This window comes from Petromyzon marinus, chromosome 59, assembly GCF_048934315.1.
Source record: "Petromyzon marinus isolate PM22_M1 ecotype Great Lakes invasive population chromosome 59, UKy_Petmar_22M1.pri1.0, whole genome shotgun sequence".
NCBI classification, from domain to species: Eukaryota; Metazoa; Chordata; class Hyperoartia; order Petromyzontiformes; family Petromyzontidae; genus Petromyzon; species Petromyzon marinus.
Genome location: NC_133725.1, coordinates 4850932 through 4863536, shown reverse-complemented (window position 1 = coordinate 4863536; position 12605 = coordinate 4850932). Strand labels below are relative to the sequence as shown.

The window sequence follows — 12605 nt, the reverse complement described above, 5'->3', positions numbered from 1 at the left end:
TGATGTGCAAACATCGCCACTGGGGAGACAAAGGCGGCCGGGCGTGGTGCTGCAGACGAACCCATGCGCGACGTGTACCATGCCGAGCCTTCATAAGTGCTGCTCATAGCCTCTGCTCCGAAAAAAAATAATCTTGAGGCTATCCGGGGGATCTTCCTCCTTTGTGTGCATCGTCCGTCACAGGCTCGAGTCCGGAACGCCGAGACCCCTGGCACGACGACAACGGCGACGTCTTCCTGACGGAGACGCGAGAGCGGCAGCAGGACGAAGAGGTGGACGTGGACGAGGTGGATGCGGAGGAGGTGGAGGGTCTGGAGGTCGACAAGAAGCTGCCCTGCTACCTGGAGCACACGGAGCTGCGGGAAGAGCTGCTCGGAGTCGTCACGGAGATGTATGTCGTCGCGCGCCACATGCAGTAGCGTGTGTGTGTGTGCTTGTGTGTGTGTGTCAGCAGTGTGTGTGGCAGCAGTGTGTGTGTGTGGCAGCAGTGTGTATGTGCGTTTGTGTGTGTGTCAGCAGTGTGTGTGTGTGTGCAGTGTGTGTGTGTCAGCAGTGTGTGTGTGTGGCAGCAGTGTGTGTGTGTGTACGCGTGTGTGTGTCAGCAGTGTGTGTGTGTGCAGTGTGTGTGTGTGGCAGCAGTGTGTATCAGCAGTGTGTGTGTATCAGCAGTGTGTGTGTGTGCAGTGTGTGTGTGGCAGCAGTGTGTGTATGTGCAGTGTGTGTGCAGTGTGTGGCAGCAGTGTGTGGCAGCAGTGTGTGTGTGTGCGCTTGTGTGTGTGTCAGCAGTGTGTGTGTGTGGCAGCAGTGTGTGTGTTGTTTTACGCGTGTGTGTGTCAGCAGTGTGTATGTGCGCTTGTGTGTGTCAGCAGTGTGTATCAGCAGTGTGTGTGTGTGTGCAGCGTGTGTTTGTACGCGTGTGTGTGGCAGCAGTGTGTGTGTGTGCAGTGTGTGGCAGCAGTGTGTGTGTGTGGCAGTAGTGTGTGTGTGTGTACGCGTGTGTGTGGCAGCAGTGTGTATGTGCGCTTGTGTGTCAGCAGTGTGTATCAGCAGTGTGTGTGTGTGTGCAGTGTGTGTGTGGCAGCAGTGTGTGTGTGTGGCAGCAGTGTGTGTGTGTGTGCATGTGTGTGGCAGTTGGAGGATCTGCTGCTGAACCTGGAGTGTGCCCCACCTAAATTTACCACCTGCCTCGATATTTTGTGCCACCAAACACTCCACCCCCTCAGCTCCCCATTGGTGATGGAGCAGTTATGGAGAGAGTGGAGAGTTTTCCATACCTGGACAGTCTGCTTATGACTGGCTCCGGTTTGACAGCAGAGAACCCACTCCGAATCAGTCGAGCGGCAATATCTTTTCATCGGATGCGCAATGCTGTGTGGAAGCCACCTGGTCTGTCGCTCCGCACGAAGATTCGGGTCTTCTCGGCCACAGTCATGCCTTCCCTTCTCTATGCTTTTGGAACGTGGACCCCTCTAATGGAACATCTGCGCCGGTTAGAAACATTTAGGCTGGCCTGCCTACTATCCATCGTGGGTGTAACCAGGCTGGATTGTGTGAGGAGCTCACAAATCCTTGAAAGATCTGGGCAAGGTCCCATTGGTGAGCTCTTCCGGCAGGCAGGGCTGCGTTGGCTGGGTCATGTAGCCCGCATGCCCAGCCACCGCCTGCCTAACCAGCTTTTGTTCGGCCGGATCGAGGGGGCGAAACGGCCACGCCGTGGGTTGGAGAAGATATTGACTGGTGCGGTACAGGAGGATGCGGAGCTGAGTGGGATTGCCGACGATACCAGCGGTATCAGGATCAGCCGCTGTTTAGGAGGCTCGTAAAGGACGCTGCTACTACTGGGCAGCTGGAGGCAGTCGCCCTCCAACAGCGACAGGGGGCAGAGGAGCGACGCTCACAACAACGAGCGGAGCGCTGTAGCGGGCACAGGTGGCGCATCGGCCACTCATCTCAGTCAGCCGACCCGTGGCACCTGCTGGGTCTGCCCCGTGACCTCCTGCCGGCGGGCGTTTGAAACTTCACGTGGCCTCAACGTGCACATAGCCTGGCACAAGCGCCGTGGTGACATTGTTGTTGTTGTGGTAGCAGGGTGGGGAGCGGTGGCGCAGTGGTTAGCGCCACGCTGCGCTACGAACCCGGCGACGCGAGTTCGATTCCCGCTCGCGGCCAACACCGCCAGTGACGATTATCTGAACCGGTCCTGAGCCTCCCCTAGGTCGACTCAGCCTCAAATGACTACCTGGGGAGACAAAGGCGGCCGGTGCGCGGTGCTGGCCACCCACCCCCGTCGTGCGCCTTACCGACCGTAATAGGTGCTCGCTAACAGCACTTGCTCCGGCTGCCTGTTAAGAGGCTACGAGGGGGATCTTTGGGTTCACTCGGCGTGCATGTAAACACACAGTGCCTCATTCTCTGTGTAAACCTCTCTCAGGTTTGATTTGCCTCTCATTAAGCCTCTGCTCGAATGCCGCCTCCCCCACCCCCCCCACCACCGCTCCCTCCTCTCCTCCCACCCCCCCCCCCCCATTCATTACACCTTAATTGGAGGCTGAGCGTGTACGCGAGAGAGCGATGGTAAATTCACTCACGATGCCGCCCCCCCCCCCGCCCCCGCCGCCGCCTCCCCACGCCACCTCTCTTCTCTCTCTGTCTCCCTGGCTACCCACAATTCCTACCGTCAGCCGAGGGCCGTAACTCTCGCTCGCATCGGTGAGGGCCACCCCACCCCCCGCCCGCCCGCTTGCCCGCCTCCCACCGCCGCCCCCCCCCCCCACCTCCAAATTATCGGAGCGAAAGCTCAATTAATTTCGCCCTTCATTAGTGTTTACACAATATATAACCACGAATTGGGGGTGCTTGGGGACAGGCAAATAGCGGTTGTCCGTGCCGTGGCAGGCCTGGTAATGATCCTGTAGATTACTCCTATGGGGCCCGTCCGTACACTCAGGCTGCAAACGATAATTCAGTTTAAAACGCAGTGGCAGGCTTTCGCGACCGATATTATCTATAATGGAGGTTATTATTTTTTGTTTGCGGGGGGGGGGGGTTAGGTCACGGCGGTATATCTTTTTAAGACCCGAAACATGTTGTTTTGGGTTAGGCCGCATAAATATATAAATGTGCCGTTAAACCCGCCACCTCCCGACACAGCCGGTGAGTAAGGTTTTGTCACGTAAACAGAACGTGGCCAATTCGTTACTGGTACAGCACACCGGTGCTTCATCAGGCTGTTACCTGATGAAGCTGCTTGTAATCACTGGCGAAACGTCGTACTCAGATTGTGAATGTTGTGGCTTGGCTCTCCAACACACCGATGTGCTGTACTAGTACACTATACACTACACTATACACTACACGACTATACACTACACTATATACTACATTATTAAACTATACACTACACTACTATACACTACACTACTATACACTACACTATACACTACACTATTACACTATACACTACACTACTATACACTACACTATACACTACACTACTATACACTACACTACTATACACTACACTATTACACTATACACTACACTACTATACACTACACTATACACAACTATACACTACACTACTATACACTACTATACACTACACTATACACTACACTATACACTACACTATACACTACACTATACACTACACTATACACTCTGTCACTAGTACAGCAACACCGGTGCGTTGGAGAGCCAAGCCACAACATTTACAATCTGAGTAACGACGTTTCGCCAGTAACCACAACCAGCTTCATCAGGCAACAGCCAGAACATGCCAATTCGTTAGGAACGAAACAGGAGGATATTTCCACAACTCCGGCTGTCACCTGACGAGGCTGGTTGTAATTACGGGCGGAAATGCCGTACTCGAACTGTAAATGTGGCAGTGGGTTTGCTCTCCAACTAGTGACTGATTGGAACGTTTTGTGTACGTGACACAAACCCTTGCTGATTGGCTGCGTCGGGTGGCGGTGGCGGGTTTGACGACGCATTTATATTTCACGCGATCTCTCCCCCCCCCAAAAAAACCTCTTATTATGAATAATATTGGTCGCGAAAGCCCTACAACTGCCACGTGTTAAACAGATGAATTGTGACCGACCAACTTTAAAATGTTTTATTTATTGTAATTCATTTTATTAATGCTTGCTAGCCCAGGAAAGTTTCACCCGAGTCTCAAGACTCTTCCTCTCTCTGGAGGGTCCTGCCAATTGGTGACCGGGCTGAGACCATCAGCTCACTTCGCTTTTGAGAACCCAGTTCAGTCACGGCTGGCTGCCTAGATTTGGAATTCATGGCACTCAGGAGTGCCGGCTGAAAGTCTCTGATACAACGTTAGCTCTCTGAACCACAAACAAAAACGAAGATTCCCCCGTATAGCCTGAACAGACTGTTGGGGCAGGTGCTGTTAGCGAGTAGCACCTATGAAGGCTGGAACGGCACACGAGGGGGTGGGTGGCCAATACCACGCCCGGCCGCCTTTGTCTCCCTCGTGGCAATGTTTTACACACCGCAGCAGGTACTTATTTGAGGCTGAGTCGACCTAGGGGAGGCTCGTGACCGGATCAGATAATTGCCACTGGTGTTGGCCATGAGCGGGAATCGAATTCGGGTCACCGGGTTCGTAGCGCAGCGCCGCTAACCGCTACGCTACCGCTCCCTACCTCTGAACCACCCACCCGCACACACACACACACGATGACATTTGAGAGAACAAGTTGGCATATATATATGGCTTACGCCTTAGCATTATATCCTAAATATCAGAGTGCTTTCAGAGCCAGACATTCTGAAATTGTGCCTCCGACAACCGGCGTCCGTCACCGGGGCCTTTGTGTCCCCCGATGTCCCCCCCCCAACTCGCTTTCTCATCTCGGAAAAATAAAAGGAGGGAGGGGGGGGGGCCCTGTGGCATCACGTCTTTCACATTTTCATTTGCAGGTCAGCGCTTCGTCTCCCGTGCGGCTCCGACTCCTCGCCGAGTGGATTAACTTGTGCCCCTCCGTGGCTCCTAACCTGCTCAGAATAATGACAATGGCGATAAGGCGTCCAGTGGCTTGGCGGGAGACGGAGTGATACGAACGATACGATGGCGCTAACCACTACACTACCGCTCCCCGCACACACACACACGCGCACACACAAACACGCACACATACGCACGCACACACGCGCACGCACACGCGCACACACGCGCACACACACATGCGCACACGCGCATACACGCATATGCACACGTGCACATGCACACGCACGCACACACACGCGCACATGCACGCACACACACGCACGCACGCGCACACGCACACACACGTATACACACACGCACACACGCATACACACACGTGCACATGCACACACGCACACACACGTGCACATGCACACGCACGCACACACACGCGCACACACGCACGCACACACGCACGCACACGCACGCGCGCGCTGTCACACGTGCAGGCTGGCCTGGGAGTTTGGCGAGCACGCGAGCCGGTGGCGCTCCTCCGCGGAGGAGCGAGCGCGCGCCGTCGCCGAGGCGGAGAAGGAGGAGCTGCAGGCGGAAATGCAGCTGCGGCTGCACCTGCACGGGCCCCGAGCCTCCCGCGTGCGGCGCGACGTGAAGCAGGCGCGCGCCGGTTAGTGCCCCCCCCCCCCCCCACCAATGTGCAGCAGTAGGGACGGCCTACGTCACTGCATCACCCCCCCCCCCCACCCAGGCAATGTGCAGCAGTAGGGACGGTGTACATCACTGCATCACCCTCCCCCCCCCACCCAGTCAATGTGCAGCAGTAGCGACGGCCTACGTCACTGCATCACCCCCCCCCCCCCACCCAGGCCACGTGCAGCAGTAGGGACGGTCTACGTCACTGCATCACCCCCCCCCCCCCGAAAATCAACAAAGCATCACCGCGTCACCTCCATGCGTTGTTGTGCGGTGAATCACGTAGGCCATGCTCCTGGACCCGGCGCTTCACTGACTCCCCCATCCCCCCCACCCACCCCCCCCCGGCACAGCTCGGTTACGGAAGTGAAAAACTAGGAGACGGAGTTTGATTTCTTTCGCTCGTTGTTGTGCGTGGGGCGTCACCTGCCGCCCAGAGGAGCTGAGGGGGCACGTGGAGGAGGTGGAGCGGCACTGCGCGTCGGTGGGGCGAGCGCTGGACGGCCTGCGCAACGGCGTGGTCCTGCTCGACGCTCGGCACGACGAGCTGGCGCGCCAGTTCCAGGCCAGGGTCGCCGGCCACGACGAGGGATTCGCGCGCGCCAGCAAACCCGACAGGTTGGCCCGTCCGTGCGGGCGCGGCGGCGTGCGTGCGGGTGCCCGCGCGTGTGTTGTGGGTGCGCGTGTGTGGGTGCGTGGGTGGACATGGCTCTGGCTCCTGCCACCATGAGGGGTGGACAGTCCTCTACTCGAGGCAGGAGACTGCCAAACAACAGGGAGTGGCTCTTCTTCTGAACAAGAGAATGAAGGGGGCGTGGGAGCGTGGCGGTGAGGTGTGGGAAGCTGTAAGCCCCAGGCTACTTTGGGCTCGCCTTCCCATCGACCGGAGGCGAGGAGTGGTGGTCGTGGTTACTTATGCCCCCCACCGAAGACGAACGTCCGTGGAGGGATGCAGGCAAGACCGATGAGTCAGATGCCTTTCATGACCTCCTGTCACAGGTGCTGGCTAAAGTGGCCCTCTCGGGATGGAGTCATCTTGTTGGGCGACTTCAATGCCCGAGTTGGTCATGATGCTGGCACCTGGTCTGAAGTGATTGGAAGGCATGGGCCAGGTCAGCTCAATAACAACGGTAGGAGGCTGCTAGATTTTTGTGTGGCCCATGGGCTTGCAAATACCAACACGCTGTTCTGGCATCGGCGCATCCACACAACATCATGGATGCATGCCGGGTTCAAGCAAGAACATCTGCTGGACTACATAGTGATGGAACAGCGGATGCGTGCCTATGTTCTTGACACCAGGACCTACCGTGGAGCTCATCTGCCCACTGACCATTGACTTGTCATCTGTAAGATGCGCCTGCTATTTTTACACTCCGGTGGTGAGTGTACACCCAGGACCCCATTCAAACCCATAGTGGCCTGGTCTCAGCTAGCTGATGAAAGTTGCAAGTGAGAATGTAATCGTCGCTTGCGGCTGGGGTTGGCATCGTCCCCCACTTCTCCTGACGTTGAGGGGAAATGGGCGAGGTTTAGGACTGTGGCTCATGCAGCTGCAATGGCTGCTTTGGGTACATGGTCCAGACCTCCCCAGAGACCCTGGCTGACAGAGGGGGTGTTCAGGCTGGCTGAGAAAAAGCAACAGGCCCACTCTCATCGTCAACAGCATCCCATGTCAGAGAATGAGGAGGCTTACCGCAGCCTACACTCAATGGTTCGGAAAGCCGTGAGGCGCTGCAAGGATGAGTGGTGGTCGCGGGCTGCTGAGGAGATGGAGTCTGCCTCAATGGCCCGCGATCACAAATCACTCTTTAACTCCATCAAAAAAATAACTTGCAGCGCCACACCTATTACCATCATTAGGGGAAAGAACGGTGATCCAATCTCCGACCCCCAGGAAAAGGTTTACAGATTTGCTGAGCATTTCCGTGAGGTCCTGGGGGAGGGGAAATCCCTCAGCCAGGAAAACATCGTGGCACAAAGTGGGGATGACCCTGCGGAGGCTGTGGTGCCTCAAATATTGGAAGAAGTTACCCCCTGTGAGTGGCTGGCTGAGGTGCCATCTGTTGAGGAAGTACTGAAGGTGATCCAGAGTCTGAGACCAGGAAAGGCACTGGGTAGAGATGTTCTCCCAAGTGGAATGCTGAGGGAGGGTGGTGTTTGTGCACAGACTGCCCTACATGCCATCATAACTACAGTCTGGACCACTGGACGGGTTCTGCAGGATTGGAAGGATGCCCTGGTTGTCCCCCTCTTCAAGAAGGGGGACCGCACAGACTAACAACTACAGGAGCATCTCATTCCTCAGTGTGCCGGGAAAGGTCTTGGCAAGGATTATTCAACATCGCCTTGCTAGGCACACTGAGGAGAGGCTTGCGGAGCCCCAATGCGGTTTCAGGAAATGGCGGTCCTGCACAGATGCCATATTTTCTGTCCATCTGATACAGCAGTGGTGTAGGGAATTCCAACAAGACCTACATCCCTGCTTTGTTGACCTGGTCAAGGCCTCTGATACCATCAGTAGGCCTGGGCTTTGGGTTGTTCTTTGTGCTTTCAGAGTCCCTGACCCTCTGCTCATGATCATTAAGGACCTTCGTGATGGTGAGCGAGCCCGGGTAAAACTACGTGGCTGAGAGTCGGAGCTATTCCCTGTTCACCTTGGGGTGCGACAGGGATGTCCTCTGGCTCCCACATTATTTAACATCTATTTCAACCACGTTCGCGAAGCCTTCGATGGCTGTACCAGAGGAATTTCCATCTGGCACAGATACAATGGTATCTGTACCAGATGATCGATGCCACGTTATGTATGCCGATGATCTGGTAATTGCTGCTCACTCAGGGGAGGAGTTGGAGGCACTGCTGCTGAACCTGGAGCTTGCCACTAAGAGGTGGGGCCTTACCTACCATCAGCCCCACCAAAACTCCTTACCATCAGCCCCACCAAATTTAAGCACCTGCCTGGGCATTTTGTACTATCGGATACTCCACCCCCACAACTCCCAATTGGTGATGGGGCAATTGTGGAGAGAGTGGAGAGTTTCCCATACCTGGGCAGTGTGGTCATGACTGGCTCCGGTTTGACAGCAGAGGTCTCACTCCGAATCAGTTGAGCAGCATTATCTTAATAATAGGGTTTTTCCCCTTTTTTCTGGCAACAAAACTTAAACCTTTTTACAAGGATTCATGTCTGCATTAACCACAATACCTGCAGTCAAAATGCAAACAAAAAACATACTATGATAATATATGCATTGTCCTTGAAACTGATTGGTCCACGCCAAGGGAAGGCTTTTTTTTGAGCCTCGACCCAATTGGTGCTCGACCAGATAACGCCAATTGGGTCGAGGCTCAAAAGAAAGCCGTCCCTTGGTGTGGACCAATCAGTTTCAAGGACAATGCCAATATATTATCAAAGTATGTTTTTTGTTTGCATTTTGACTGCAGGTATTGTGGTTAATGCAGACATGAATCCTTGTAAAAAGGTTTCAGTTTTGTTGCCAGAAAAAAGGGGAAAAACCCTATTATTAAATTTTGGTACTGGCAAAGGAGGTCTAATGATGTACAGCATCATCTTTTCATCGGTTGTGTAACGCTGTGTAGAAGCTACCTGGTCTGTTGCTCCGCACGAAGCTTCAGGTTTTCTCGGCCATGGTCATTCCCTCGCTTCTCTACGTTTGCGAAACGTGGACCCCCCTAATGTAACATCTTCGCCGGTTAGAAACATTTAGGCTGGCCTGCCTACGATCCGTCCTGGGTTTAACCAGGCTGGATTGTGTGAGGAGCTCACAAATCCTTGAAAGATCTGGACAAAGTCCCATTGGTAAGCTCCTCCGGTAGGCAAGGCTGCGTTGGCTGGGTCATGTAGCCCGCATGCCCAGCCACCGCATGCCAAAACAGCTTTTGTTCGGCCGGATCGAGGGGGCTAAACGGGCGCGGCACGGGCTAGAGAAGAGATGGAGTGATGTGGTACAGGAGGACGTGGTGCTGAGTGGACTTGCCGATGACTGGTACCAGCGGTGTCAAGATCGGCCTGTGTGGAGGAGGCTCGTGAAGGACGCTGCTACTGGGCAGTTGGAGGCAGTCACCCTCCAACAACAACGGAGGGTGGAGGAGCGACGCTCACAACAACAAGTGGAGTGCAGGGTGGCTAAAGCACAGCAAGTTGGCACAGTAGGGGGCACAGGTGGTGCATCAGCCAGTCATCTCAGTCAGTCGACCCGTGGCACCTGGCTCCTGCCAGTGGGTGTTCGATACTTCACGTGGCCTCAATGTGCACATAGCCTGGCACAAGCGTCGTGGTGACGTCACCTCCAATTAGTGGTGAATGGCGGTTATTGTTGTTTTTGTGGGTGTGTTTGCGTGGGGGTGTTGTGTGGGCAGTGGTAGTGGAGCAGTTAGCGAACCCAGCGACCCGAGTTTGATTCCCGCTCACGGCCAACACCAGTAACGAACATTGGAGCTGGTCTTGGGCCTCAAATGAGTACATTGTGCAGTGTGTAAACATCACCACTCGGGAGACAAAGGCGGCTGGAGCGTGGTGCTAGGCACCCACCCCCTCGTGTGCCGTGCCGGCCTTCATAGGTGCTCGCTAACCGCACTTGCCCCAACAGTCTGTAAAGGCTATCCCCACTCACTCAACCTGTTCCTGACCCACTCACCGACCCACTCACCGACCCACTCACCCACCCACTCACCCACCCACTCACCCACCCTCTCACCGATCCACTCACTCACCCACTCACCGACCCACTCACCGACCTACTCACCGACCCACTCACCCACTCACCCACCCACTCACCCACCCACTCACCCACCCACTCACCGATCCAATCACCCAACCACTCACCGACCCACTCACCGACCTACTCATCGACCCACTCACCGATCCACTCACCGACCCACTCACCGACCCACTCACCCACCCACTCACCCACCCACTCACCCACCCTCTCACCGATCCACTCACTCACCCACTCACCGACCCACTCACCGACCTACTCACCGACCCACTCACCCACTCACCCACCCACTCACCCACCCACTCACCGATCCAATCACCCAACCACTCACCGACCCACTCACCGACCTACTCATCGACCCACTCACCGATCCACTCACCGACCCACTCACCAATCCACTCACCCACCCACTCACCGACCCGCTCACCGATCCACTCACCCACCCACTCACCGACCCACTCACCGACCTACTCACCGACCCACTCACCGATCCACTCACCCACCCACTCACCGACCCACTCACCCACCCACTCACCGACCCACTCACCCACCCACTCACCGACCCACTCACCCACCCACTCACCGACCCACTCACCCACCCACTCACCGACTCACCGATCCACTCACCGACCAACTCACCGACCCACTCACCAACCTACTCACCGACCCACTCACCCACCCACTCACCGACCCACTCGCCCACCCACTCACCGATCCACTCGCCCACCCACTCACCGACCCACTCACCCACCCACTCACCGTCCCACTCACCGACATCACGAGGGCCTCTCTCAATCTCCCCCGCCCCCACCCCCCCGCACAGGCTGCAGAAGCTGAACGAGGCCCTGAAGCGAGACACGGAGGCACACACGGAGGCCGTGCGCTCCTCCCTGCGCAAGTTTCGCAAGCAGCTCGAGGACACGGTGGCCAAAGTGCGCGGCTCCAACGCCAAGTTCATGCGCTCCTTCAAGTAGGTGCTGCTCGTGGCCGGGAGATGTTCACTGCCTCTCCCGGGTATACAGGAGGTTCCGTGGGTTCGATCCCGTCCCTGACGCCTGCTGCTGTATATCTGGAATTTGTGTGTCTCTCTCCCTTCCCGTGGCCGGTAGAACGCGGGACGCTCGTCGTTATAACTCAGAACGCGCACCTATAGCGTGGAACGCGCGCCGCAGTGACGTGCCGCTACAGCGCGGCTTCTGAGCTGCCGCCGACCCAACGACTTTCTTGAGCCGCGCGGCGCGAGCCGGGTGATACGGCACGCGGTGCGATGCAGCGACGGACCCTCGGTTATCCGCCCCGCCATCTCACCGCCCCGCGCGCACGCGAGTAGTAGTCGTAGTACATCATACCCCGCCAAAGTGCGTGCGTGTGCGTGCGTGCGCGTGTCCACTCTCGTCCCTTCAAGGTTGTTTTCGGAGGGTGGCAACTTCTCCCCGGAGGAGATCGAGACGTTCCGCAAGCGCCTGGAGCAGCTGTCGAGGCAAATCGACGCGGCCGAGGGGCAGAGCGCAGCCAGCCTGGAGGGCCTCGGCTCCAAGCGCATGGAGCAGGTGAAGCCGCCGCGGCGACGGCGACGATGACGACGGCGATAAAATAATAATAATGATGATGATGATTATTATTATTACAAGGATCATTATACTTGCAACCTGCACGGTCCCCGCCCACTCGTGAAGAGAGAGAGAGAGAGGCTGCGACTCAAGATGCACGGGGAATCGCAGGCGGGGGTGAGCCAGCGCCAATTAATCCCCCGCCATGCCCTCTTCCAAGTTCTGCGGTCCTCTCCATGTCAAGGTGTTATTGCTCAATGAATCCTTCCTCGTTCCGAGATGTCTGCACGGTATGGGCGGGTGTCCCGTTCCGGGCTGGATGTCGGAACGCTGCGAGCGGATCGGGGTTAATTTTACTTCAGAGAGGGGCATAGTAGCAGTAGTAGCAGTAGCAGCAGTAGTAGTAGTAGCAGCAGTAGTAGCAGCAGCAGCAATAGTAGCGGCAGCAGTAGTAGCAGTAGTAGTAGCAGCAGTAGCAGCAATAGAAGTAGTAGCAGTAGCAGCAGTAGTAGTAGCAGTAGTAGCAATAGAAGTAGTAGCAGCAGTAGTAGTAGCAGTAGTAGCAGCAGCAGTAGCAGCAGCAGTAGTAGCAGCAGTAGTAGCAGCAGTAGTAGCAATAGAAGTAGTAGCAGCAGTAGTAGTAGCAGCAGT

General features: G+C 56.1%; 1 protein-coding gene across 3 annotated transcripts in view; it reads left to right on the top strand.

Annotated features, from left to right (window-relative positions):
- Positions 1 to 12605, top strand: part of CCDC180 (coiled-coil domain containing 180) — a 97014-nt gene that overhangs the window by 35664 nt on the left and 48745 nt on the right. For all 3 annotated transcript variants that reach the window (XM_076053034.1, XM_076053035.1, XM_076053036.1), the window contains exons 18-22: positions 184 to 391; positions 5461 to 5636; positions 6100 to 6280; positions 11228 to 11374; positions 11810 to 11954. In XM_076053034.1, the coding sequence (XP_075909149.1) occupies positions 184 to 391; positions 5461 to 5636; positions 6100 to 6280; positions 11228 to 11374; positions 11810 to 11954 (857 nt within the window). The remainder of the gene's footprint in view (positions 1 to 183; positions 392 to 5460; positions 5637 to 6099; positions 6281 to 11227; positions 11375 to 11809; positions 11955 to 12605) is intronic.